General features: G+C 36.9%; 2 protein-coding genes and 1 long non-coding RNA gene across 18 annotated transcripts in view; 1 reads left to right on the top strand and 2 right to left on the bottom strand.

Annotated features, from left to right (window-relative positions):
* Positions 1-8,716, top strand: part of LOC126872897 (filamin-A) — a 53,172-nt gene extending 44,456 nt beyond the window's left edge. For all 7 annotated transcript variants that reach the window (XM_050633118.1, XM_050633119.1, XM_050633117.1 and 4 more), the window contains 5 exons: positions 352-1,407; positions 4,357-4,550; positions 5,884-6,325; positions 7,019-7,222; positions 7,567-8,716. In XM_050633118.1, the coding sequence (XP_050489075.1) occupies positions 352-1,407; positions 4,357-4,550; positions 5,884-6,325; positions 7,019-7,222; positions 7,567-7,751 (2,081 nt within the window). In that variant the 3' untranslated portion in view covers positions 7,752-8,716. The remainder of the gene's footprint in view (positions 1-351; positions 1,408-4,356; positions 4,551-5,883; positions 6,326-7,018; positions 7,223-7,566) is intronic.
* On the bottom strand, positions 8,690-16,053 carry LOC126872925 (uncharacterized). Of its 10 annotated transcripts, none has more exons than XR_007692249.1 (6): positions 11,088-15,910; positions 10,883-11,016; positions 10,639-10,754; positions 10,510-10,591; positions 10,003-10,435; positions 8,690-9,916 (listed from the first exon to the last, which is right to left on the bottom strand). It is a non-coding gene; the product is annotated as an uncharacterized LOC126872925 (long non-coding RNA). The 10 variants fall into 10 exon arrangements; XR_007692248.1 differs by having other exon boundaries at positions 10,003-10,353; XR_007692251.1 differs by having other exon boundaries at positions 10,510-10,578.
* An 859-nt stretch (positions 16,054-16,912) lies between these two features.
* LOC126872909 (E3 ubiquitin-protein ligase Rnf220-like) overlaps positions 16,913-26,607 on the bottom strand; it is a 201,987-nt gene continuing 192,292 nt past the window's right edge. The window contains exons 6-9 of the mRNA XM_050633167.1: positions 24,631-24,898; positions 22,987-23,444; positions 21,823-21,897; positions 16,913-21,103 (exon numbers count right to left, since the gene is read on the bottom strand). Coding sequence (XP_050489124.1) covers positions 21,032-21,103; positions 21,823-21,897; positions 22,987-23,444; positions 24,631-24,898 — 873 coding nt within the window. The 3' untranslated portion in view covers positions 16,913-21,031. The remainder of the gene's footprint in view (positions 21,104-21,822; positions 21,898-22,986; positions 23,445-24,630; positions 24,899-26,607) is intronic.

The following is a 26,607-nucleotide window of genomic DNA, read 5'->3' as shown; positions in this document are numbered from 1 at the left end:
CATCTCCAAAACTTTCTTTCGACTATATATTCGTTTCTATCGAACTGCAACGAAAAATACAAGATCAGAGTGCTTGAATTAAAGATTAAACGCTTAAGAACAGTGAAAGTGAAAAGAAGAATTCTTGAGAGAAATTAGTTACGACAGAGTGACACGAAGTTGTCTGTTGCTTATAAAGATTGAGCTCTTTCGACGAATAAGTACGTTTTCCTGCGCTGGATAAACAATATCAATAGAATATTAAATGAAAATCAGTCGAGGATTAATAAAAAAAGAGCCATCGCAGAGAAGTAACGTGGTACGGTTTAGGAAAAACGTTTGCGATAAAATCTCTGTTGGAATCTGTTGCAGGTGAAGGTCGCAAGAGGAACCAAATCTCGGTGGGTTCGTCGAGCGAAGTGCAATTGCCTGGCAAGATAACAGATTCGGACGTGAAGTCCCTGAACGCTTCCATCACGGCACCGAGCGGTCTCGAGGAGCCATGTTTCCTAAAAATGTTGCCAAACGGTAACATGTGTGTCTCCTTCACCCCTCGAGAAGCCGGCCCTCATACGGTGGCGGTGAAGAAGATGGGCAAGCACGTGCAGAACTCACCCTTCAAGATCGACGTGAAGGACCGTGAAGTGGGCGACGCGAAAAAGGTAAAGGTATCCGGACCAGGTTTGGTAGAAGGTAAAACTCACGTGGAGAACAATTTCTCCATCGACACGAGAAACGCTGGTTTCGGTGGCCTCTCGCTCTCGGTGGAAGGGCCAAGCAAAGCAGAGATTCAATGCAAAGACAACGAAGACGGAACTCTGAACATCTCGTACAAGCCGACAGAACCTGGCTATTACATAATAAACTTGAAATTCGCCGATCATCACGTAGAAGGCTCGCCGTTTACGATAAAAGTCACTGGAGAAGGTAGTAATCGTCAAAGGGAGAAGATCCAGAGACAGAGGGAAGCCGTGCCTATTACGGAAGTTGGCAGCCAGTGCAAGATTACCTTCAAGATACCTGGCATCACGTCGTTTGATCTAACAGCAACAGTCACCTCTCCAGGAGGCGTAACCGAGGATGCCGAGATCAAAGAAGTCGAGGATGGCCTTTATGCAGTCGCATTCGTACCGAAAGAGCTCGGAGTGCACACGGTTTCAGTTCGCTACAAGGACATCCACATCCCTGGATCACCGTTCCAATTTACTGTCGGTCCGTTCAGAGATAGCGGAGCACACAGGGTGCATGCTGGCGGTCCTGGCTTGGAAAGAGGAGAACAGGGTGAACCATGCGAATTTAATATTTGGACCAGGGAGGCTGGAGCTGGTACTCTGGCCGTGTCCGTGGAAGGACCTAGCAAGGCTCAAATTGATTTCAAGGATCGAAAGGACGGCAGCTGTTACGTCAGCTACGTCGTCTCCGAACCTGGTAAGTTGCTATTAGAATTCTTCTAATTAATGTAATAGTTATAGTCGTTTTTTATTATTGTCGTCAGCGTTATTAGACTACGGATGTTTGTGCATTTATGGGCCACCTGAAAGTGCAAATAGAGTGCATATATTAGACGAGAATATGTATATAAAAAATAATACTTGTTGCGATATTTGATAGGTGAAACGAATTTCTACCCAAGTTCCATCTCATTCTGTGTTCATAAAAATGTAAATTTGCATAGAAATCCACGGTCCAGTATCACAGAGGAAATTATGAAACAGATCAAGGTGTCACAATCTCAAATTTTATGATCGATGCATTTCACATGTTCTTGGTGGAGAAAAGCCAGTGGACAGTGCCACGTGCTTCTTGATGTATTGTCAGTTTAAAATATTCTTATTTTTATAGGAAAAATATCTGCATGTGTGTACAGGAATATGTGTGTATATGAATCCGGAAAAATAAAAGATAGATTAGATTTATGGTAGTGAAAGGTGTGTACGAAGTGGATAAAGAAACAATAGAATTCTCAAGTGTCAGCCTGACAGCATTATTAAGTGATGGAAAATGAGGTTCATGGTACACTAATTGCAACATAAATGTTCATAAAACAGTCTACTGTCACTTCAGTCATGGATGCCTGCCAACGTCGATAATTCATATTTTAGTTGGTTAATCATCCCGAATGTTATATTGTTCATTTGAAGTACTAAATCGTCATCGAGTCAGCCACACGCAAACATGCCTGTTAATTAAACCGTTTAAGCGTTTACGACTTTCGTTCATGAATCATCCAATGCTTAATATCCAGAGTTTATTATTTTTGAACAAAATGTCCATTGATATAGATTTCTGGCAAAATCTTAGGAGAATAATCTACAACTGGGCTAAAACCAAAATTGGTAATTTTCTTTCATAATTACTGCGTTTTTTTTTTTTTTTTTACAAAATAGTAGTCACATCTTAAATTTACTACACAAGATCAAGACAATAGTCCAATGGAGCTGCCAGGGTAACAATGAAAGCAAACATACAATGTGTTACAAAGCAGTGAACTTGCATACCAAGAATACCAGAAATTGGGTTATTTCTAGAACAAGGGGAAAGTAAATGAGACGCTTGAGCTGTTTATCCGGATTGTCGGTATACGGAATAAAATTAATTGTAAAGTAATTCATTATTTATTTAAAAAATTGTTTAATATTCGATTCAGTCATTGGCGATGAATTTCTTGCAAAGAAACAATCTTATACAAAGAAAGAATTTATAACACAAGTGGACGAAGAAGAGCAAGTTTGCAACGTTAGTCACGTTGTTTACATATCGAACGAAGATGCACACGTATGCGTGTATAATAGTGCATATGTAACTAAATGATGCATATTCGTGATTCACGTTTCTATGCGCGTAACAAAAACCCACAGAAACAACGGAGTAACATTTTCCCGATAATGTTCGCTCTCGTTATATCGCGGAAAATATGATGGAGGAATGATATAAATAGCAGAGAAATTCTAAATTGCAATCAAAGAAGAAGTATTACATAGCATCGGTAAACTTTGAACGTTTCAAAGTAAGATAGACGATTGGCTAAAAATTTCAATTTACCACGTGCTTCATAAAACTTAAGAATTTCAAAAAAGATCAGCTCAAAGTTCTACATTACCTTGGTGGAGCATCCCTTTTTTCAAAAATTTGTCACAGTAAAATCGAAGATCAGAATCTATTAATTTTCAATCGAAGATCCGAAGAAAGGATACGATTATTAATACAAAATATCAAAAAATGAAAAATATCTGTTTGACACGATCAACGATATAATTGTCCAGACAAGCAACGTTTCAACGATGTTCGACGTTTTAACGACCTGGGAAAAAACTATTATTCTTCGATTAATACCAAGATCGTCGCAGAAGTTGGATTGGGATGACAATTAAAAAAAAAAAAAAAAAAAAGATTCGACATTTTCTGCCGTTAATGTATTATGCGTAACGGAATGAATGAACAGCGATAAAAATGGACTCACCGCATTCTGAAGCAGCGGTGGACAAGGGCTCTCACCAGTCTTCATTGGCTGTTCTCGGCTGATCCAGAAATACCTTCGTCTATATTTGCGTCTAAGGTGGATTCATATTTTGGTGGCTACGGCTGCTGGACGTGAATTAGCGTGGCCGTTATATTTGGATGGTGTGCATCGAAGGAGAGGAAGAGACGGAAGAAGAGCGAGATGGAGAACTGAAAGAGAGAAAGCGTGGACGAATCGAGATCAGAAGTTAGAATCAGCCAGAGGAAAATAGTGGTTCGCGATTTAGCTGCGCTCGGTTCTCCACTCTCCTCGTTTTATCCTCCTTCTTCGCGTTCGCACTTTGCTTTCTTTTCTTCTCGTCGTCAAGCTTTCGTTATCTCGTTATCTTCCCTCGCCTTTGTCTCTTTCCCATTGTTTTCCAATTTCGGTGTCACATTCTAATTTCTCTTCTCGTCTTTTATCTTCCCTCTCGCACGATTCTCCTTCTATCGTAATTGCAATTTTGGATATTTTTATTCCCCGGTATCTTTCCGTCGCTCCTTTCTTTTTTTTTTTTTTTTTTTTTTTTTAAGAACTCGCAACACATTCGAATAAAAATATTCATTTCGATCTTGGATTTGTAATATATCGGTGGACATAAAACGATGGCCACCTTCACTGCTTCCACGCAAATACTCTTTACGGGAAATGACGATAACAGCCAAGACGATGGTTAGTCTACACGGTGTGACAGAGGAATTAATCTGTCGATTTACATCGTGCCAGAATGTATTAATCATACTGTTTTGCCGAATATACTAGCGTCCGTACTTGTATCGTAAATAATTCGGATAAACGTTATTCGAACTTGTAATACGATACTCTATAATAAAATCTGTATATTCGAATCGAAGCAATAACTTGTTCTTTCTTTTCAGGTGAATACAGGGTAGGAATAAAGTTCAACGATCAGCATATCCCCGATTCCCCGCACAAACTTTACATATCACCGGCGATGGGCGACGCTCATAAGCTGGAAGTGGCGCAATTTCCGGAATCCGGCGTACAACCGGACAAGCCAGCAATCTTCCTCGTTCGCAAAAATGGTGCCAAGGGTGAACTCGATGCGAAGGTACCATACCATTTGTATACCGTTTAAATCACATTGTGACACGTACCTTTACGAGCAATATGTTTTTCGTTGGTAATAGCTAGAATTAATTTCTTTTTTTTACAATTTCTTTCAAATTCTTACGAATAATTTCCAAAACTCGTTGACAAATAGAAAACTCCAATTAATTAATTATTTGCCTGATAATGCTGTTGTTATTTCTGTATTTAGAGGTAGGATCACAATAGCTATTTATCCTTCGGATAAATCTGTCACACCGTTCCGAGCTGAATAACCTTTCTTGCACTTTCTTACACGGACTAGGGATAAAAACAAAAGAATATCTTAAGCCTATCGATTACATCTATCGATTATATCTAGAACTATCTTCTAGTTACTATTTATTGTAACTAGCACACCTGCATATAGATGGCGAATGAGAATAAATGCGGATTAATTTATGGGTTTCGTAGGAGACTAACGGTTATTTAAATATTTATAAACGACGGTCTGTATCGTTTACAGATGCCCGGCGACTGGAAAAATAATACTTCTGTATTTTGAATTCGTTAAAATTATGCCGCGTACGCGTCTGACGTAACGAAACTACGCATAAAGCATGGGATTTATTTACTTTAAAAATGAAACCTCGCTAGTGATATCGCTACGTAAACGATGCAATATAAACATCAGATTCCTCGTTGAATTTTCAGCTAAACAAGCGGAATTTCATAGCCGGGGTGTTTGAAGGCCTTCGTTTTTCTTAGAAACCTACATCATTTTAGGCGACAAAGTCCTTGCGAAAATCGCGCGCTCTAAATAACTTCCTCTTGTGAAACAACGATGCCACATCATATTGCGTAGGTTTGTGCCGCATGCGCGTATCGCATATTCTGCGTGCGTCTTCCATTCATGCGACCAAATATTTCCTTTCGATCGTAGCTTCATCAAATTCCTCGAAAACGGTCCTAACTTTGCTACATTTCCTCGAATTATTCTTTTTCTTCTTCGGATATCGTAGAAAATGTTAAATACCCGTAAACAAAGCTTTCAACGTTTACGAAATCACGAAATTGTCAACGTTTACTCACAAACTTTGAAACCTGACACGAACGAAACAGAATCTCATCTTTAGATACTTTCCCCCCAAAAATCAGAAAATATTTTTGAAAATATACACTAGCAATACCGTGAACCATTCAGAAAGAATAGCTGCTGTATTCAAAATTCTTTACTAGAAATTAACGTATCATTTAACGTATCGTCGTTAGAAATATCGTCAACTTACTATTGTTCATTATATTCTAAAAAAAATGTTGGATCGCTGTAACGAAATATATTCCTTTTGCCACAGATCGTGTCTCCCAGCGGTATCGAGGACGATTGCTTCATTCAAGGCATCGACGCTGACACTTATTCGGTGCGGTTTATGCCTCGGGAAAATGGTATCCATAATATCCATGTGAAGTTCAATGGGGTGCACATACAGGGTAGCCCGTACCGCATCAAGGTTGGCAAAGTGGATGCTGATCCAGCCGCGTTACATGCCTATGGAAATGGCCTAAAGGAAATTAAAACTGGCCAGAAAACAGACTTTATCATTGATACGTGCAACGCCGGAAGCGGTGTACTGTGCATAACGGTAGATGGCCCTAGCAAAGTCGCGATGGACTGTACAGAAGTGGAAGAGGGTTACAAAGTTAGATACACACCTTTGGTACCTGGCGATTACTACATTAGCATCAAGTACGATGGATATCACATCGTTGGCTCGCCATTTAAGGTTCCCTGTACCGGTTAGTATATCGAGAACGATTAGGTGTACTTGTATACTATTGATCAAAACTCTGAAATCTCTCCATGTTTGGTAGAGAAAAATTGATCGCGGATGATTCAATCATAAAGCTAATAGACGTTTCCGGCTAGTAATGCGAATAATATAAAACACAATAGTTGGTTCAAATAAGAGTTAGGTCATTGTTTATAGTAGAAGATGGAATAGAGCAGCAGGAAGATTGAACAAACTTGTGGAATTGCAAAGAAAAGAAGGATGTTTCTTTTGATTGGAAATTTTGATTCGTACGACATTTATAATTTGGCAATGTGATACTTTGAAACCGAAGGATGGAAAAACACAGGTTTCACGAGAATCATACTTTTGATATTACGTTCTAACCGTTTGCTCTATTCTATCGAAATTTTAACTCGCCAATGAACTTGCCTATTCTATTATTATACCTTCATGGACGTGCTATGAATAGGCAATGTCTGCTGAATCATCAGATATTTAATGTACTTAGGAGTTCTAGTTACTGCGTTCATTTCTAGAAAATGGAAATTTTATCTCTTGATATGAGACTAAATAACGGGAATGCGAAAAATTCATTTTATACTGTGATTGATTAATTTTCAATTGTTTAAATGTATATCAACCAGATCCTATTGTCACGTACAATGCCAAGTCAACAGCCTAACGAATTTCGTTGTAGGTGCGGATCTGGCAGAAAGAGGCGCACAAGAAACCAGTTCGATCGTGGTGGAAACTGTTCAAAAAATTTCCAAATCAAAGCACGCCGGACCAGTTTTACCTCTGTTCAAGTCAGATGCTAGTAAGGTGACGAGCAAAGGAATGGGTCTAAAGAAAGCATATCTTGGCAAACAGAACGTGTTTACTGTAAACGCTGGCGATGCCGGTAATATATTATTCATACAATCCTTAAGTATCATTGAGTATAGACTATGTTCGAATTTAGAATCGAAAAATGGTAATTATTACTTAATTCATACGAACGTAATCTATTGGGTTGGCAACTAAGTGATTGCGGATTTTGTTATTAGGTGGTGTTGACGAAATCCGTAATCACTTAGTTGTCAACCCAATATATATCGGTTTTAACAATTTTAAAGGCATATTAAAAGGGCATAGTTTGTTACAATTTCATGCAACACTGCGTGAAATTATCTTGATGAACATGATTTTGATAAGAAGGCGAAGAAATTGAAAACGTTGATTCATCTGTGTTTTCCTCGTTTGTAGGTAACAATATCTTGTACATTGGTGTGTACGGACCCAAAGGTCCATGCGACGAAGTATCCATGAAGCACATAGGTCGCAACAATTACAACGTGAACTACTTGGTTCGCGAAAGAGGAGAATACATCGTTATCGTAAAATGGGGAGACGATCATATCCCTGGATCGCCATATAAAGTCGAAGTATAAGTAAACGCATGTGGAACTAAACAGAAAAAATAAATAAGAAAGGAAAGAAGAAAGCGAAAGTAAGATTCCAATAACGCGGTGCGATAATTTTGCTTTGTACTGGCCAGACTCTGTTACATTGATTGTTCCATTTGAAGAATTTCGATGATTATCGATTAAATCCTTATCTACTTAAACGAATAGAGTAATAAAGCGTATCGTAGACGTAGTGAAACTCGCGACGTGAAAATCTTGAAACGAATAGCGTAATTTACGATTAAACATAAAAACACGTCTTCTCTGGCTGAAAGTATTTTCACAGAGTTCAGCCAGAAGTCAATATATAGAACGTTGTTTGAATGTAAACCCCTTACGCGCTTCCATCTTCGTTCTAAATAACTTTGGTATAGCTATCTGTTATTTCGAAGAAGAAATTTCATCGAAAACGTGCGAAACACCGTGGCAATGAAACTTCTTTTATTCGCCATCGTACGAATTTTTTGCCATATAAATATTAAAGTGATTATTTATGGTATTCGTTTAACTATTTTCTACCACGTATAAAAAGATCGAAACGTACAACGTGTTGGTCGAAATACGAATAAAATTTCTTGATAGAATAGAATGCAAACGCAAGTTCTCATATCGATCAAGCAACGTAAAATAAATCAGGTTTCGTCAATTATTTTTGTAAATTTCGCGACTCGCAACGAAGAACCAAATAATTATAAGGAAAAATTGTAAATTCTCCCGAAGGGAGAAGTTGCGCGTCGTCTTGATCTTCTACTCGTAAACGATTTCTAAACTAGCTCAATTAGATGGAAATAGGGAAAAAGTGTTTTTAATCGTTTAAACAGTTTCTTTATCAGATGGGGATTGGTACGATGTAGCGTGTACTTATTATATACAGTCTCGTTTCGTCTTTGAATGATATACGATAGATATTATTCATTCGACAAAAAAAAAAAAAAAAAAAAAAAGAAAAATGATACGGACGTGTTAAACTACGGCGATGAAATAAGTCAATTATTTTTATTCGAGAATAGTAAGATACAACAATTGTGCCTTATATATCTTAGATTCAGATATTTGTTCTATGAAAATACGTTCTATAGATGCATCCTTCTCCACTGCGTAACGTTACATCGATATGATTGGATTAAAAATGCAAACTAAAAGTATCGATGATTATATATTATATAAAAATTAAATAAATAATATGTTTATTAAAAATCATTCGTTATATCGTTTCCTTGTCTCCTTTATCCCGTGTTCCACACATAGTTTTCCACACTAGTTGTACAAACTAGTCCGATAGTTATTCCAGCTTGCTAAATTAGAATTGCCAAAGCGATGATTTCCCAGTCGCTTCGACTACCTAACTGACAACACCCGCTGAAATGTGGCCAACGAAATGACTCTATGGGCGAAGACAAATTTCATCTTACGAGATAGTAAACTTTGTTCCTGCGAAATGACGATTTCCTGTGGCCAATTTGTGGTCTGCATTTTATGCCATAAATATATCTTCTTTATTTAGAAACATATTCTTTTGTGTTTATTTGGTTTATATGTGTCAAGATATATGGAGGATATGAAATATTGGGAATGTAGGAGAAAGGAAATAGAGCGTTGTATGTGGAATGCATATAGAGAAATACTCGACGAATATTCAAACTTAATTTTCTCGAGAACGAAGCTCTGTGCGAAAAATTTTAACTCTCGATGATATATATGGGAAAATATATATTTTCGATTTACTTTCACGCGAACAATTTTCCGATTGTTCAACGATTTCGAAAACTGTAGTTTAAATTCGTTTCTCTCAAAACAGTATTTTCGAAACAGGCAGATCTGATTGCCACAAAACCGACAAAACCTTTGAAAAATGTTTCAGATCGAATGTCTCGGGAACCGGTACGAATTGTTGGGTAAAAATCGAGGACCAGCCATAAGCATTCAAAAATGTTGATTCGTAATAGCAGTTAGGAAAGCGGAAGCTTTTTCTCGTAGAAAAGATGTGTCGTTTATGTATCGATAACGAGAAGGCTGTAAAATAGATTGTTATTGTCAAACAGTGCGCATAAAACGAACACTTAAACACGGTTGGCTGCATCTCATTGAATAAATTTGCATTCACCAGGAAGAACACGATCCGTAACTTGTCATCGTTAGATGTATCGTACCTGTAACCATGAATAACGATACACAGGCTTTTTATCATACGAACTGTGAAACTTAGCACAGTTTACATCGTACGCGTCACGCTAACCATTTATTTCTTAACAATGTGGCGTAATAAATTTCTTTTTTCTATGCTTGTACATTTTTAATTGCTGGGAAAAATTTAGTTGTTCAATCTGCGATTAATATATATCGTTATTATTAATTACATGGATTTCTTATGCTATCATCATAGTTATTACAACTAATTGTTGCAATGTTTGATTTCACCATTTTCTCTGGAACGCTGACGAAATTTGTCGAAAGATGATCTGTTTCAATTTTCAACACTATCGTTTCATTTTATTTCTTGGCTACGCGATTATCCATCTTTGTCGAAGTAACTGCTTCAAGAAAAATTCTACATCTTTATTTACGTACATCCGTGACCTGGAGACTGCTATTACGCAGAAATATTGTAAATAAGGAGCGGTGCATATTATTGTACCCTTAAGTATACTTTATGTTTTGGGTTGCAAGGTCTAGGAACAAAGGAACTAATAAATAGATTTCTATTTATGTTCCCTGTAGCTTCTAGCCCAAGCTATAAGCTTACCTTTCTTGGTAATGTCCTTTTGTTATAAATATATGAACCTGCTCCCTATCATTCCATCGTCTAATAACACTAAGAGATAACACTAAGGATATGAATCAGCATAAACTTATACATTATACTTATACTTACACTGTTGTTATTTCTGTATTTAGAGATAGGATCACAATAGCTATTAGTTTATTCTTCGGATAAATTTATCACACCGTTCCGAGCCGAATAACCTTTCTTGCACTTTTTTATATGCACTAGGGATAAAAACAAAAGAATAGCTTAAACCTATCGATTAAATCTATCGATTATATCTAGAACTATTTTCTAGTTACTATTTATTGTAACTAGCGCATCTGTATATGGATAGCGAGTGCGAACTCACGTTGTCATTTTCAACATATACTTATACTTTTAATTATTTCAATATACTTTTCTATTACAAATTCATCCACTTGTTCTTCAATCAGTTAACCTCGACAATTTTTCGTTGCTCATCTATCACAAACATAACGTCATCTGGAACGCAAATATTTGTGTATGTGGGTATGTAAAACTTAAAGATGTCAAAATATACAGAATGTACGTACAAATATATGGAATATCCAGTATCACGCACACTGTCTAATACGTATCTTTTATCACAGGACCCTACACATCTTTCTTCTTCTTCGATTCTATTCACTGCAACATGAATTGTCAGAAACATATGCATTCGGACCATCGTTTTCTCCAACTTGCCAATCCACATACTCAATCGATAGACCGTGGATTTTTACGCAGTTACTGGAAACTTAACGACGCAAAATTGCACAGAATGCACACTATACAAGAGGCTATACGAAATACCCAAAGCATAGGGCTTTCTATTAGGTTATCCGAAAAGTTTCTTTCGTTTCATAAGGTGATAATAGATGAACAGCAATTTCTGTTTTATATTATTTTATTGAATTAGGTATCATCCATTTCGTTCTATTTCTATTATTACGTTTGTGCATAATTCGATAAACTAATATAAAACAAAAAACATCGTGCGTCTATTATTTCCTTCTAAAATGAGAGAAACTTTTCGAACAACCTACTACAATACTTGTTACTTGGTATGTAAAACAATTTTCTACCTATAGTTTCTACTCTCTCGGTTACATCGTAAGAAATACGAATTTACAGCGAAATCCGTAGTCTATCAATGGCCGCAAATTAGAAATCCCATTACTAGCCTATACTTACGATACGACATATCTCAAACATATAAAAAATAATTACGAAATCGTAGCAACGATAAAAGAGTAGAACAGAAGCGGGAAGATATGCTCGTTGACACAGACAGGAACGAAAATAGAGCGGAAAGAAAGGGGGACAGTTAACCGAGGGATGCATACGTCGGTTGGAAAGAGAAGATATCGTTCGAGCTGTCTATCTACGAATCTGTGTATACAACTAAAAGAGCAAGATAGAGAAATTTGTTAGTAGGTGGAGAAAGGAGAAACGAGGAAAAAGCTGCGTGTTTCTCGTCTCTGACTGGTCTGAATCTGGTGGTCGGTGAAGTTATCGGAGGTCGTAGGTGGGTAAACGGCTAGGTGGATAGGTGGATAGGTGGAAGAGGTTCTTCAGGGATGCGGATTCCGTTGGTTTCGATAGGATGGTAGGCGGTCGCAACCGGTTTCATAGGTCCCTTACGCTCGAGTTCGCAGGCGTCGAAAACAGGTGCTTGACTTGCGCCGTCGTACGGCCACCCGTTTCGCTTTTCCTCCCAGAAACACGCCCTTCCTCGTGGTTACGCCGACGCCTCCGACGCATCCGATGCCACCCTTGCTCCCAACCGTCAGACGCTCGCGAGACGCCGACGCGATTGCTTCTTTTATTTCCATCTTATTCCCCTTTTCTTTATTCCTCCGCTCTTTCCTTCACTGCATGGTATTATCCATGATATCACGCATTTTCTTTCCTCCACTCGTCGCGCTGCTCTGCAAGATACGTTTCACTGTACAGTTTCGAGTATTAAGTTGCCCGGAAAGTGTCTTTCTTTTACAGACACGTCCCTTACAACGATGCATTTTTATACAAACGTGAAACCTAATCCGTCGAACGTTGCGATCTTTATTTTGATAGGACAAAATGGATTATACGTAATTCAAAAATCTTCTGCGTCCATTATTTCCTTACAAAACGAAAGAAACTTTTCGGACGACCTAATAGTACGTTTACATCGTTGTTCATTTTGCAACTTACTTGGTATACTTTTTCTTCGTACGTCGCGATGCTTGTGGATATGAAAGATAACAATTTTGTCGTAGACTACGTATATGCATGTTGCGTCTTGAAAGATCATTTTGTTAAGTTTGTACCGTCTCTTTGGTAGACGAAGGGATGGTGGCATATTACGGCCAGGGAAGAGCAACCGCTCGAGTTATTAGAGCAAAGTCTGGTTGGAAAATAATTGTTGTTTCGTAATGTTTCTCTGGCAGAAACGATTTCTCTGTAGAAGACGAGCAGTCTGGGCTGTTCAAACAAGCTTTGCTCGGAAATGGATTTTCTATTCATCGATTTTTCATTTGTACTGTTTCTTTTGTAATCGAACAGACGATTTATATCGTGGCTATAGCAGATGATGGTTGTTAGAATAAAGTCGGCTTGAGAAGCAGCTTGTTATTTGGTACCGTTCCTTTGGTAGTGGAAGCGCAATTATTAACCTGGCCATTTTATTACGTGGCAGGAACTAGGCACAGGATTAAAATCAAATCCCTCGATAAACAAGCACCAGCATTCGACTCTGATCGGACATCTCGATATAACGTCCAATCGTCCATCAACCGTTGTACAATTTCTTTGTCAATTAGCTTTCACATTAGACAAACGGGACGAGCAACACGCGAATGGCGATCTTCGCTAAGATGTCATTACGCGGTAGCTTAGAAACTGCGTTCTTTCGATCATTTTCAACTCGATGATATTTTCTAACGCTAAGAGAAACTTCAAATTCCAGTAAAATACGAAGGAACATTTGTACACTTTCATTCCCATGGTATATTTCACTATTAAAAGCTACTCGAAAAATGCAGAAAAATTGCCACTGTTATGCGTCTTGACTCGTATCTCGTCCGAATTTTACGTTGTATATTATTCCCTTGAAACGCTACAAATCTTCCGTGTGGCTAAAACGACAGCAAGATAGAGGGATGGAAAAAATTGAAGGATCGAACCGAAGAGAGTCGAACCTGTATATTTGTGGCACTGGCCTGGTAATATCGTGAAAATACTCGAGCTACACGACCGGGGTCGCGTAGAGTATCGAACGAGTAAGGGAAATTTCGAGTGTGGGAAAAAGCCCCTTGGCTGAGGTTAACCGATGTCAGGTGGAAGAGGAGTTTAAACGAGATCGGGCAGGGAACAAAGCAGTGGGTACCGAGGAAATGAGCAGAGGTGGTGAAGTGTGGAAGGTAGTAGTGGCACGTGAATTGGCGCGTAAGTAGAGGTCAACTGGTGGCAGGTGGAGGATGGAAAGCATAGGCGGAGCCTTCAGTTCCGCCTCCACCTACAATCCCACCTCTTACTATGCTCCTCGTTTTCCCGGACTTTTTCCAACCTTCCCTCTTCTGTACTTTTTCCCCATTTCTATCGTTCCCTCTCTCTCGCTCTCTCTCTCTCTCTTTCTCTCTCCCTCTTTCTTCTTCTGTCTCGTATTATACGACACGTTCTCGCTGGAACTTGGTGCACGGTTAGCAGCAGTCTAGTTTCCGTAAAAATGTTCTTCTTTTGCTTCTGGCAAAATGTTATTCTACCGCTTGGTTCCCGCCTCTCTTCTTCCTCTCCTTTCCTCTTCTCTTCTCTTCTCTTCTCTTCTCTTCTCTTCTCTTCATACCAGGGGCTGTCTTTATCCACGGTGAAAAGAGTCGATCCATACGCGATCCTTTGGCGAAAGCGCACCTGCAAACCGCACGGCCCCACCTTCGTTTCCAGTTCCACCTACTCCAAGCTAGTGGAACAAGCTTCTAGCGGGCTACAGCCATTTTGCGGCAGCTTTTTTCCTCCCGACCACTCGGCCGACCTTGTTCGCGCTTCATATTCCTCGTGTTCTACGCGAATATCGTTTTCAGAGTATTCTCTGCCCTCGCGGTTAGATAAGAAGAGGAAATTAAAGGAAACGTTTCCTGCCACGTAGCCAGAGTTTGCGCTGCAGCTTCTGCTACAGAAACTTATTTCACCTTTTTCTGTCGATTTTGGTTTCTTATTTTTTTAGAGATTTAATTTATTAACGCAGGGACAGAGTCGTTGTTGCACGCTTTGCGTACAGACGATTGATACATTTATAGTAATATCGACAGAGTTAAGTTAAGAGTTTCAGAGTTAACGATAAATTCAGATTTATGTAAAAATTTGACACTGTGAAAATAAGACGTAGAATGTTACAGATGGACGCTTCGTTAGGGACTAAAGTTATATGCAAATATCTTCTGTATATTCTGGAAGAAATGAAAATGAAGTAGTAATATTCGAATATAAAGAACCTTGGGTTACTTTAATCTGAAAATATTCTACGTAAAGATATTTAAAATAATAATCTGCGTTGTGTATATTTTAAAGGAAATGCAAGTAAAGAATTTTGGATTATTCCACTGTAAAAATGTTGGAAATTGCCTCCTGCGCTATCTCAAAGGAAAGAGACACAAAGTAGCGATACTTAGAATATAAATACTTGGATTATTCTAAGATGAAAATATTCCAAGGGAAAATTCGTATTTAAAATATTGCTTCGTTCCATTTTAAAAGAAATGAAAGTGAAGTAGCAATATTGGAATATAATGCAGGAGAGTTTGGGCTGTTTTGATGTGAAAATAGTCGACACAAAAGTATTTAGAATGGTGCACTGCGCTATATTTTGGAGAAAATGGAAATAAAGTAGTAATATCCGAATATAAGGAAACAGGATATTCTACTGCCACTTGACACTTTTTACTGGAAGATGATCAAATAAGAAAAATGTTTAAAATGTCTAAATATAAATGCAAATTGAAATTCATAATAACTCGAGTTAGAAAGAAATTTATTAATCGCAGAAGAGTCGATTTTGTAAAATTTCTAAGGAAAAACCCATATTTACTTTGTCGCTCCATTGTTTGCTGTAGGTTCAACAGGTTCAAACGAAATGAACGTAAAAGATATGAAAGTAGAGGTTTCGCCTTCCAAAGTTACCTCACACTGATTCCTCTAGGTATGATCATTTTTTACAAAATTATTCAAAATTCACAGATGGACAACTTCACTGGGAAGATTTTTCTGATGCCTCAATTAAATATGCAATTTAATATGTAACTTAACAATTTAGTATGAGACTAAGAATGATCATTTTTCAGAAACCTATTCAAAATTCAAAGATGGACAATTTCACTGGGAAGACTTTTCTGATGCCTTAATTGTACGTATTACAATTAAATATGTAATTTAATATGTAACTTAACTATTTAGTATGAGACTAAGAATGATCATTTTTCAGAAACCTATTCAAAATTCAAAGATGGACAATTTCACTGGGAAGAGTTTTCTGATGCTTCAATTGTACGTATCACAATTAAATATGTAATTTAGTACATAACTTGACTATTTAGTATGAGACTAAGAATGATCATTTTTCAGAAACCTATTCAAAATTCAAAGATGGACAATTTCACTGGGAAGACATTCCTGATGCCTTAATTGTACGTATTACAATTAAATATGTAATTTAGTACGTAACTTAACTATTTAGTATGGGCTTGAATAAATGCCTGGGTCGTTACACGCATTAATAATTACTTTCCTATCATACTGAAACAAAATGAGCTGATTAGCTGTGAATAGTATCGATTCCTTGAAAACAGGTCTTCCTGTATACTTTATCTTCCTATGAATTGCAATTAAAAGCTTTCTCCACATTTTCCACATTTGGAAAGTGTCCATTATCATATGCAAACAATCGAGTTGCTTTGTTGGGCAAAATTGTTAATCGATACGAGGAATGTTCAAATTTTATAAATAAAATTAATTTCCCACTGAAAAGAAACGAAAGAAAGTTAAAAGCAGAGAGCTAACGACGATATAAATAAACGTTCCATTTCATCAATTAATATCGATAACATTTACGATTTATCATCCATATGTTACATTATACAAACGCATGTGACAATTCTAAAAAGTAAAGTTTCCAATCTCAATTAGCAAATATTTCGTTTCGATCACTTGATTCTGAGAATCGTTAGAAGTAATCGTTAAAAAAGAAAAATGAGCAGTACGTACCTTTGACTGCGTTTCAGCTTGAAAATTGTGGGAACGTTGATCGTAATATTCCATCGATGCACAGCGTATCGTTGAAATGGAAGGAAATGAATTTCGTGCAGAAGAAGAACAAGGCGACGAAGAAACTGATTGTAAACGATAGTTCTACATTCCATGATCGTTTTATTTCGATTACAGAACAACGCTCGCAACGGGGAGCCGATTTCTCCTGCTGGTTTTAACTCGATTTCTGTATGTATTTACAAGAACTTTCTCGGCGTGCACGAGGGGACACGCAGCAATCTAAAATCTTGATCAACAGGGACAGAGAAGCAGAAGAAGAGAAAATTCGGACGTTTCTATTGTTTTAAAAAACATTGACCAGCATCCAAGCAACTCTTGGACTTGTGCATATCACTGCGGTCGATCGACCTGCATACTTCGTCTCGAAACAAAGATAATTTGCTTATCGCAAGTTCGTTTCACGTTTTATCAACAACGAGTGACAAAATTCGATTGGACGCGCGTGCAATGTTTCGGTCGTTAAATTTTGGTACCTCGAACGTGGGAGAAGCGACGAAAGAAAATTTGTAACTGATTATTATAATATGAAATATTACGAAAGCTGGATATTAACAAGAAAATTAATATGAAATAAAATTTCAAATATTTCCAATGTAACATAACTCATCGAGCCATGTCCAGTCGAATTATCTGTCTTCTCAATGTCAAACAATTTTTCGTCATTTTTCATTGGTTCGCTTAATCGCTGATCATTGTATCAATGATTTAGCAGATGGAACAATAATATACTTAGAAAATAAGAAACGAATCTTTCGAAAGAAGATCGATCGTTGATATACGCGTTGGTCCGTCTTTCCCTTCCTTTCTCATCTGCATTTCTTTATTCTCTCCCTCTTCGTACTTTCCTCCACGAATTTTTCTAATCAAAATAAACAACGTTCCTTCCGTTTTACATGCATAAGACAAGGGAAAAACAGGCGAGCTTGCGTTATTCCTTTTAATAGATATCAATTATTAACTTATCCACATTTTTCTGTCTGTTTGTTTGTATCGTAACTTTGGTCGATTGGATTACACTGGTGTATCGTCTTGTGATTTATCGATTTCGCCATAGCCTGCAAACAGTGCGTATTTTACAACGGAAATTAAAAGAAAAAGAAAAAAAAAACAAGTTCACCTCGTATATTGCCTTTTTAATTCGTTCCTTTCTAACGTGCATCTTATCCGTACAACGAATTAATCGCCCATTACGAATATTCTCTATCGATCGTAGACAATTAAAGAAGTATTCCTCAAGGAAAATTTGTATTTGGAAAAATGGACGATTGAACCCTGGTAACGATAGGAAACATACTATAAATAATATAAAATCTAGCTTCTCCTTTTTTTTTTTTTTTTCGAACAGATACTATCGATAATAAATTGTTCTTTATTGCTGATAAAATAGAATAAATATACGTTTCCATGGATAAAAATAAAAAAATAATTAAACCTAATGAGAAAACTTAATATTGCCTGCTCTTTACATTGTGTAGTGTTTTGCCTAAGTCGCATATAGTAGCTGAATGTTACATATCATACATTAGAAACAAAATGCATACTCGTCGTTATTCTTCTTCGCATTTTTCCATATCGTTTGTGCGCCTCGAATTAAATTAATCGGTTCGTTAGGTTCGGCTTAAAAGAAGATTGCAACAACAGATTGCTGGACATTCGTAATAAACGTTTAAGAGACTCGTGTTTCCACGTAGTGTTGGTGAGTGCTGCTCGTATTTTAAATACGATAATTTCCGACTATTTTCTTTGTCCTCTTTCACGGTTACGGAAAGCCTACTGGAAATAGCTGATTTAACAAAGTTGTCGATTATATTTTACACATACATAATATTCGTCTTTGTAAATTGAACTCGATGAATCGTAGACACAGATACATTGTTTCAAGAGAAAAACGGTAGATCCGGCGAAAAGGGGCGACTTTAATGTAGACGTTAGTCGTTCGAAATGACACCTAGGAATTTCAGGTACGCGCGAATAGTCTTCGATTAGGAGCAGATTCGACGAAGATGCTTGGCGATGATGCGTCCCCGAACTTTAATCAATCGACGATCGAGTGTAAAAGTTCGTCGTATTCGGTTTTACTGCAAGCATTCCTCCTTTTAACAGATTTCTTAATTATTTGAAACTATACGGCGGAACTAGATGAAACGATTAATTATAACGATTATAATTAAATTGTTCGAATATCTGTGTTCGTAATATTCTAAATGTCCCTCATTCGGTTCTTAAGTCTTGAAATAAGTATCGCGCAAAATAACGTGCGCTACCGTACATAAATATTTGGACACAAATCATTGCATATTTATAGAATATATAATAATATATATATATTATATTTATATTATTATATTAGTAATAATATAATAATTCTGTTCTGATAAGAAAATAAGTTCTTCAATTGAAACTTTTTAATGTAATTTTGATCTTACTGTACGCAACCATATTACAGTTAGCAAATATCAACGAAGAAAATAATTCTTAACTATTACAAATTAAAGAAGAACGATTAAAAGTACAGGAAATTAAATAATTATAATTATTCATTAGAACACTGAATTTATGTGACGCAGATATATTCCTCGTTTTCTTTCAATTTCGCATAGACGAAAGAAGATATCTTCGCGATAATTGTTTTGACATAGTTTGTCGCCTATGAGAAGAGAAAAAGGGGGAAGATTTTTATCTCGACGAAGAAAATAATTGTTAACTGTTACAAATTAAAGAGGAACGATTAAAAGTACAGGAAATTAAATAATTATAATTATTCATTAGAACACTGAATTTATGTGACGCAGATATATTCCTCGTTTTCTTTCAATTTCGCATAGACGAAAGAAGATATCTTCGCGATAATTGTTTTGACATAGTTTGCCGCCTATGAGAAGAGAAAAAGGGGGAAGATATTTATCTCAACGAAGAAAATAATTGTTAACTATTACAAATTAAAGAGGAACGATTAAAAGTACAGGAAATTAAATAATTATAATTATTCATTAGAACACTGAATTTATGTGACGCAGATATATTCCTCGTTTTCTTTCAATTTCGCATAGACGAAAGAAGATATCTTCGCGATAATTGTTTTGACATAGTTTGTCGCCTATGAGAAGAGAAAAAGGGGGAAGATTTTTATCTCGACGAAGAAAATAATTGTTAACTGTTACAAATTAAAGAGGAACGATTAAAAGTACAGGAAATTAAATAATTATAATTATTCATTAGAACACTGAATTTATGTGACGCAGATATATTCCTCGTTTTCTTTCAATTTCGCATAGACGAAAGAAGATATCTTCGCGATAATTGTTTTGACATAGTTTGTCGCCTATGAGAAGAGAAAAAGGGGGAAGATTTTTATCTCGACGAAGAAAATAATTGTTAACTGTTACAAATTAAAGAGGAACGATTAAAAGTACAGGAAATTAAATAATTATAATTATTCATTAGAACACTGAATTTATGTGACGCAGATATATTCCTCGTTTTCTTTCAATTTCGCATAGACGAAAGAAGATATCTTCGCGATAATTGTTTTGACATAATTTGCCGCCTATGAGAAGAGAAAAAGAGCGAAGATTTTTATCTCAACGAAGAAAATAATTGTTAACTATTACAAATTAAAGAGGAACGATTAAAAGTATAGGAAATTAAATAATTAAACATTGAATATATGTAATGCAGATATATTCCTCGTTTTATTTTCAATTTCGCATAGACGAAAGATAATATCTTCGCGATAATTGTTTTAGGAGAAGAGAAAAATGGTGAAGAATAGAGAAACGTTGTTCATAAATAAAAAAAATATGAATTTTTTGATCGAATCGCAGGTGTCCAAATACTTGTGAAGAGTAGCGTAGCAACTTGTCGACTAACATTATACGATAACTTATCAGAGGAGGAAATATTTTTCTATATATATTTCTATATATTATAGCAGGATGAAAATTGGTCTGCGCGACGAGCGATAAAGCATGATCGAGACATGATTCGCGCGCGCCTTTCACGGCTTAATTTACTAACGCTACTAAGTGCATAATTCGTACGTGGTAAATCTAAAAGGAGTTAATTTAACGTGACGCATAAATATATACAGATATTTACACGATCGAGTCATATCGAAACGCGTCGATTCTTTGGCAAAAAATCGACCATTATTTTTCTACGGACAACCCAATTTCTTGTTTGGCACACGCGACTTCCTTCACATGTAGATACGTCGCAAATCTGAAGGCGACGTTATCATGTTGCATTGTGGACACAGCTTTTTCGCACCCTGAAAGGGACAACTCTCCTCAACAAATTTTTTCCTATCTATTCTCAACTTTCTTTCTCTGACAGTTGTACCGTATGGCAAAAATATATTAGCGACAAATCGAATAAAATAATTCAATGCGATTAAAGTTGAAAAACATTTATATCGCAATGGGCGTTTTTTTTTTTGAGGAGTGGAGAAGAAAGAAGAATTTTGACAGGAACAGTTTCTATCGAGAAATAATACTAGGTTTTAAGGAGTATGATAATTTGATAGCATATCGAACGATTATTTCATCGTGTTTATATAAAATGATTTTAGATATGAGATTTACTATTCATTATTTTATGTTTAATGTAATTAAATATCAATGAAATATTATGATAATAATTGCGATATATTTCTTTATGTAACGTATAAGATAACAAGCAAAGTTTAAAATATATTCCACAGGTGAATCGAGAGCAACGTGTCAGAGAAAGAATTGTTAATATATCGTTTAGACAAGGATCAATGCCTTTCTTCAATTTTTATTCGGAATTTCAATTTTACTCATTGAAATTCTGGAAATAATAAATAATTCAAGTAAATTAATTAAATGACGAGAAATTTTGTCAAAGTATACTTTCTATTTGGTGAGAACGTTTCATATACGAATTACTATAATAAAGAAAAGAAAAGAGAAATTATATTCAAAGACGTATTATAAATGTAAATTTAGCAAAATACTGGTAACTCACCAATGTGTGCAACCAGCATTGTTCGCAATGAACGTGCCAGCAGCAAACCGAAGTCACAGGCTTTTTATACTGTTCCTGAGGACATAAAAGAATGAAATATTTTTGTTAATTAGCAAGCAACGAGCTTTATATTTATTGCTTCTGTGTTTTCTCAGTCTCGGAAATTATTTAATAAAATTGCTACGTGAACGGAAGAAACAGAAGAATTACTAGGTGAAAAGCTTGAGAACAGAAATATTAAAAAGAAGAAGACAACGTTTTAAGAAGCTAAATCTATGAGAAGCGTAACAAATAATATCCAGTAAATATATTTATAATAGACAGTATAATGTTACATTTTAACCCTGCTGTCTTTCTTAATTCTACATTACCCAAAAGTGTTCAATTTCAACAGATATTATTACAATATACATAGTATTTAAATATTTTATTATCCAACTAAATTTGTTGGACGTTCCGTGCATTCCACGCTTTCTATGAACAAAATAGTTCGGAAAAAAGAAGATATCCGAAGAGATACTAACCGAAGAAGAAATGAGGATGACAGCAGGTTTAATGTATTGAACTGGCAACTAAGTGATTGCGATCATTTAGCTGCCAACCCAATGCACGTACATATCCGTATATGAGTATTTTGTAACAAATAAAAAGTGTATTAAATATCATGGCATGAAGAGATTCCAAAATTTGAAAAATCATTTTGGAAGATAACCACGAAAATGAAATGCCTTTTACTGCATTTTACTGCTTGGTCTCTAATAACTTAATAACAACAAAAAAACTCATAAACGAAGAATCTATGTAAGTTAGTATGAAGAGATGGCGGAAGAGATGCAGTTTGTAAGAGAAGATATGTAACCGAATGACTTGTAGTCCCATTGGGAAGTAAATAAATTATGACAGTCGTGGTTTAAATCAGGAATTTAAAGAATCTAAAAAGAAAAATGCGTGTATCATTTTGAATTTACATTACGATAATCTAAAATGATCTTTGCAAAGTGAAATTCAACTGTTGCATCGAGTTGTTTGTTGCCTCGCTAAACGATCATAGTCAGTTTAGACGTCAAGCTCGCAACGTTAAATATCTCGAGACGTAAAATATACGATTTATGCCACTTTCCATAATCATCTACGCTAATGAATCTGCCACTAGCAAGAACTTACCATGCAGATGAGACACTTAAACGGTTGGCCACGCATTTCCGCTTCTAATTCCCGAATTCTGCCTCGAAGAGCCTCGATTACTGGCGTGTCACCGTCCCTTCTAGGCGACGTCGAGGCACTCTCGTCTTGTTCGTTCTGGCCAAGAGGAGTCGCTGTTCCTGGTTCCGGTTTCACCTCGACCAAACCTTGACCGATTTGTTCGGGTGTGTGCGGCGTGTGAGGCGTGTTGGACGCGTTTGGCGATATCACGGCTTCTCGAAGAGCGTCTCTTTCCTTTTGCTCTCTCGGCGTGCCATCCATACGTGGCGCGATCACATCGGCTTCGGAATACTGTGCAGGTCCAAACTCGGCGGCGTCGTCGCCATCGACCACCAGGTCCACGTCTTCCTCTTCCTGCTGATTAGATCCACCGTTGCCAGCGGTTGAACGATTGCTCGATGAGGTCGCTAAACCTGCAGCTACGAACGCAACAAGCAATGAACTTTAGGTATACATTTTTCGCCCATTATTTACAATTTATTTACAATAAATTGACTGTACAGATATCAATTAGACAGAAAACGATGGTTGTTTAACTGGAACTAAATACAAGAATCGTACTTCAACTGAAACAACTCTCGCAACTCGACAACGCTAACAACTCTATCTCTCAGCAACGCTAACGACTCTACTCCTCGACTTCTCCACTAACTCTGACTTTCGATTCACACTCACTTCTCGATTCACACACTCCCACCTCTCGGTTAGCGCTCTTTGATCCCAAAATCGTCCTTCTCCTCTGGCGTTCTTTTCTTTTTTCTTTAATCTCACCACGCCCATGCTCCGCAAGAACTAGGTGACCTCAGTCACATAGGCTTTCTTCGACGTAAACTGACAACTGAAGGGTAGACGACATTGTTTTTACGATCCGATCTATCTCTAATTAGGCCTTTTTTTCACGATACTACAGAGCATTTCTACAAATTTCATACAACGTTCGATGTTTTGTTAAAAGGAGAAAATTATTAATCTGATGTTAAATATAATACCGTGAGAATGATTAAGACGTGGATTAGTCTCGATTAACTGTAATCTTTAATTAATTAATCAGGTCACAACATCGTAATATGCAATTGTTTAAGTCCGATAATCCTCGATTGCTTTCAATCCAAATGCCAGATGATCGAGTCAACGATTATCGCACATCATTGTTGTTAAGGTACAAAGAGGATTTGGAAAAACAAAAAGTTTCAAATTTCTTTACAAATTATTTTGCTCTTCATGTACGTTACTCTCTGAACGACTCGACGACCTACTCGCTTGTTTGCTTCTTTCTTTTCTTCTGATCGCTTCTAATAACTTCTAGCCGCTTTTGATCGCTTTTAATCGCTTTTGTCCCAACCGGGACCTGGACGTTCTTCGACGCTCACAAACACTCTCACACGTACAGTATAAATGTACCATCTATTTAACGACTGTCAGACGTATGGATTCGAGAGGAAGAAAAGCTTGTTCGTGCAGTGAATACGTTTTTAACCTCTCAAGAAAGATTATACAGAAATAATAGGATTTAAAAAGAAACACGAATACGACTAGGAAAATGTGATATTATGAAAATGAAAGCTATAGATCTTGTTGAAGAACGATTTATTCGCTTTAATTTACCAGAAAATCCTCCGACGAGCATCGACGTTGCCCGCACTCTTCTTTGACCAGCCCATTCATACTCTTCGAAAGTTTCAGCATCGCCCTCCACGTCCACCTCCTCTTCGTCCAAATTATTCTGACCAGCGGGATTTCCATTATTGTGTTTGTTCAAGCATCGTTCGACGTGCTGATTCAATTCCTCCGGCGTGCCAGATAGCCTCTCGCTACAAACGGGGCAAGAAGGTTCATCCGCTTTCCGTTTCCGGTTCTTCACACGGATTCTAGCCTGCACATATTTACGAACCACTTTTTAGAAATATCGTGACAGGCGTAATCACGCTATATCAACAAAATTCAGAATAAAAGTTGATGTACAATCAAAGAATAACATCGACAAATTAATAAAAGGAAATGTATCTTTTTATCTTTAGCAGAACCGATTGGGTAATTAATTTTTAAGCGACAAAGACTTTTTTTTGTTCCTCCTGTATAGTAGTGAATAACTGTTAAATAGTGTAGGATTTTTTTATTTATTTAGAAATATTAGAAATTAGGGTTTCCAATGATCACTATCCTATATGATAATTTTATTGATCGATGGATCTATTTACAATGGATTAAACGGGAAACGATGGTTACTTAACGTGAACTAAATAATGTGTTATAGTTAAATAGTTGATTCAAAACTCACAACTAATAGTCTACAACTGAAAACAACTCGGCAACTCAACTCTCGATTCCTCACAATTCGATTTCTCACCACTCGACTCTCAACTCACAACTATCTCAACTCGACTCTCTACTCACAACTATCTCAACTCGACTCTCAATTAACAACTAACTCAACTCGACTCTCAACTAAGAACTAACTCAACTCGACTCTTCACTATATGACTCTCAACTCACAACTATCTCAACTCAATTCTCAATTCACAACTATCTCAACTCGACTCTCTACTCACAACTATCTCAACTCGACTCTCTACTCACAACTATCTCAACTCGACTCTCAATTCACAACTATCTCAACTCGACTTTCAACTAACAACTAACTCAACTCGACTCTTCACCATATGACTCTCAACTCACAACTATCTCAACTCAACTCTCAATTCACAACTATCTCAACTCAACTCTCAATTCACAACTATCTCAACTCGACTTTCAACTCACAACTAACTCAACTCGACTCTTCACCATATGACTCTCAACTCACAACTATCTCAACTCAACTCTCAATTCACAACTATCTCAACTCGACTCTCATCTCACAACTATCTCAACTCAACTGTCAACTCACAACTGTCTCAATTCAACTCTCATCTCACAACTATCTCAACTCGACTCTCAATTCACAACTATCTCAACTCGACTTTCAACTCAGAACTAATTCAACTCGACTCTTCACTATATGACTCTCAACTCGCAACTATCTCAACTCAATTCTCAATTCACAACTATCTCAACTCGACTCTCTACTCACAACTATCTCAACTCGACTCTCTACTCACAACTATCTCAACTCGACTCTCAATTCACAACTATCTCAACTCGACTTTCAACTCACAACTAACTCAACTCGACTCTTCACCATATGACTCTCAACTCACAACTATCTCAACTCAACTCTCAATTCACAACTATCTCAACTCAACTTTCATCTCACAACTATCTCAACTCAACTGTCAACTCACAACTGTCTCAATTCAACTCTCATCTCACAACTATCTCAACTCGACTCTCAACTCACAATTATCTCAACTCGACTCACAACTCACGACTCGACTACTCATAACTCGACTCTCCACTCACAACTCTGCAGGTGACAACCGCCCGGTAAAACTCCCTTTTGGTCTAACGACACATAGGCCTTCTCGCAACATTGTTTATCGTTCACCTGATAAAAACTGCCAGGACCTTTTTGGCCTAACGGCACTTAAACCTTCCCACAATATTTCACCCGATATTTCTTAAGTCATTTGTCCATGATACTAC

The sequence above is a fragment of the Bombus huntii genome, chromosome 14 (genome assembly GCF_024542735.1).
Source record: "Bombus huntii isolate Logan2020A chromosome 14, iyBomHunt1.1, whole genome shotgun sequence".
NCBI lineage: Eukaryota > Metazoa > Arthropoda > Insecta > Hymenoptera > Apidae > Bombus > Bombus huntii.
The sequence above is the reverse complement of the archived record's forward strand: the minus strand, read 5'-3'. Positions and strand labels throughout refer to the sequence as shown.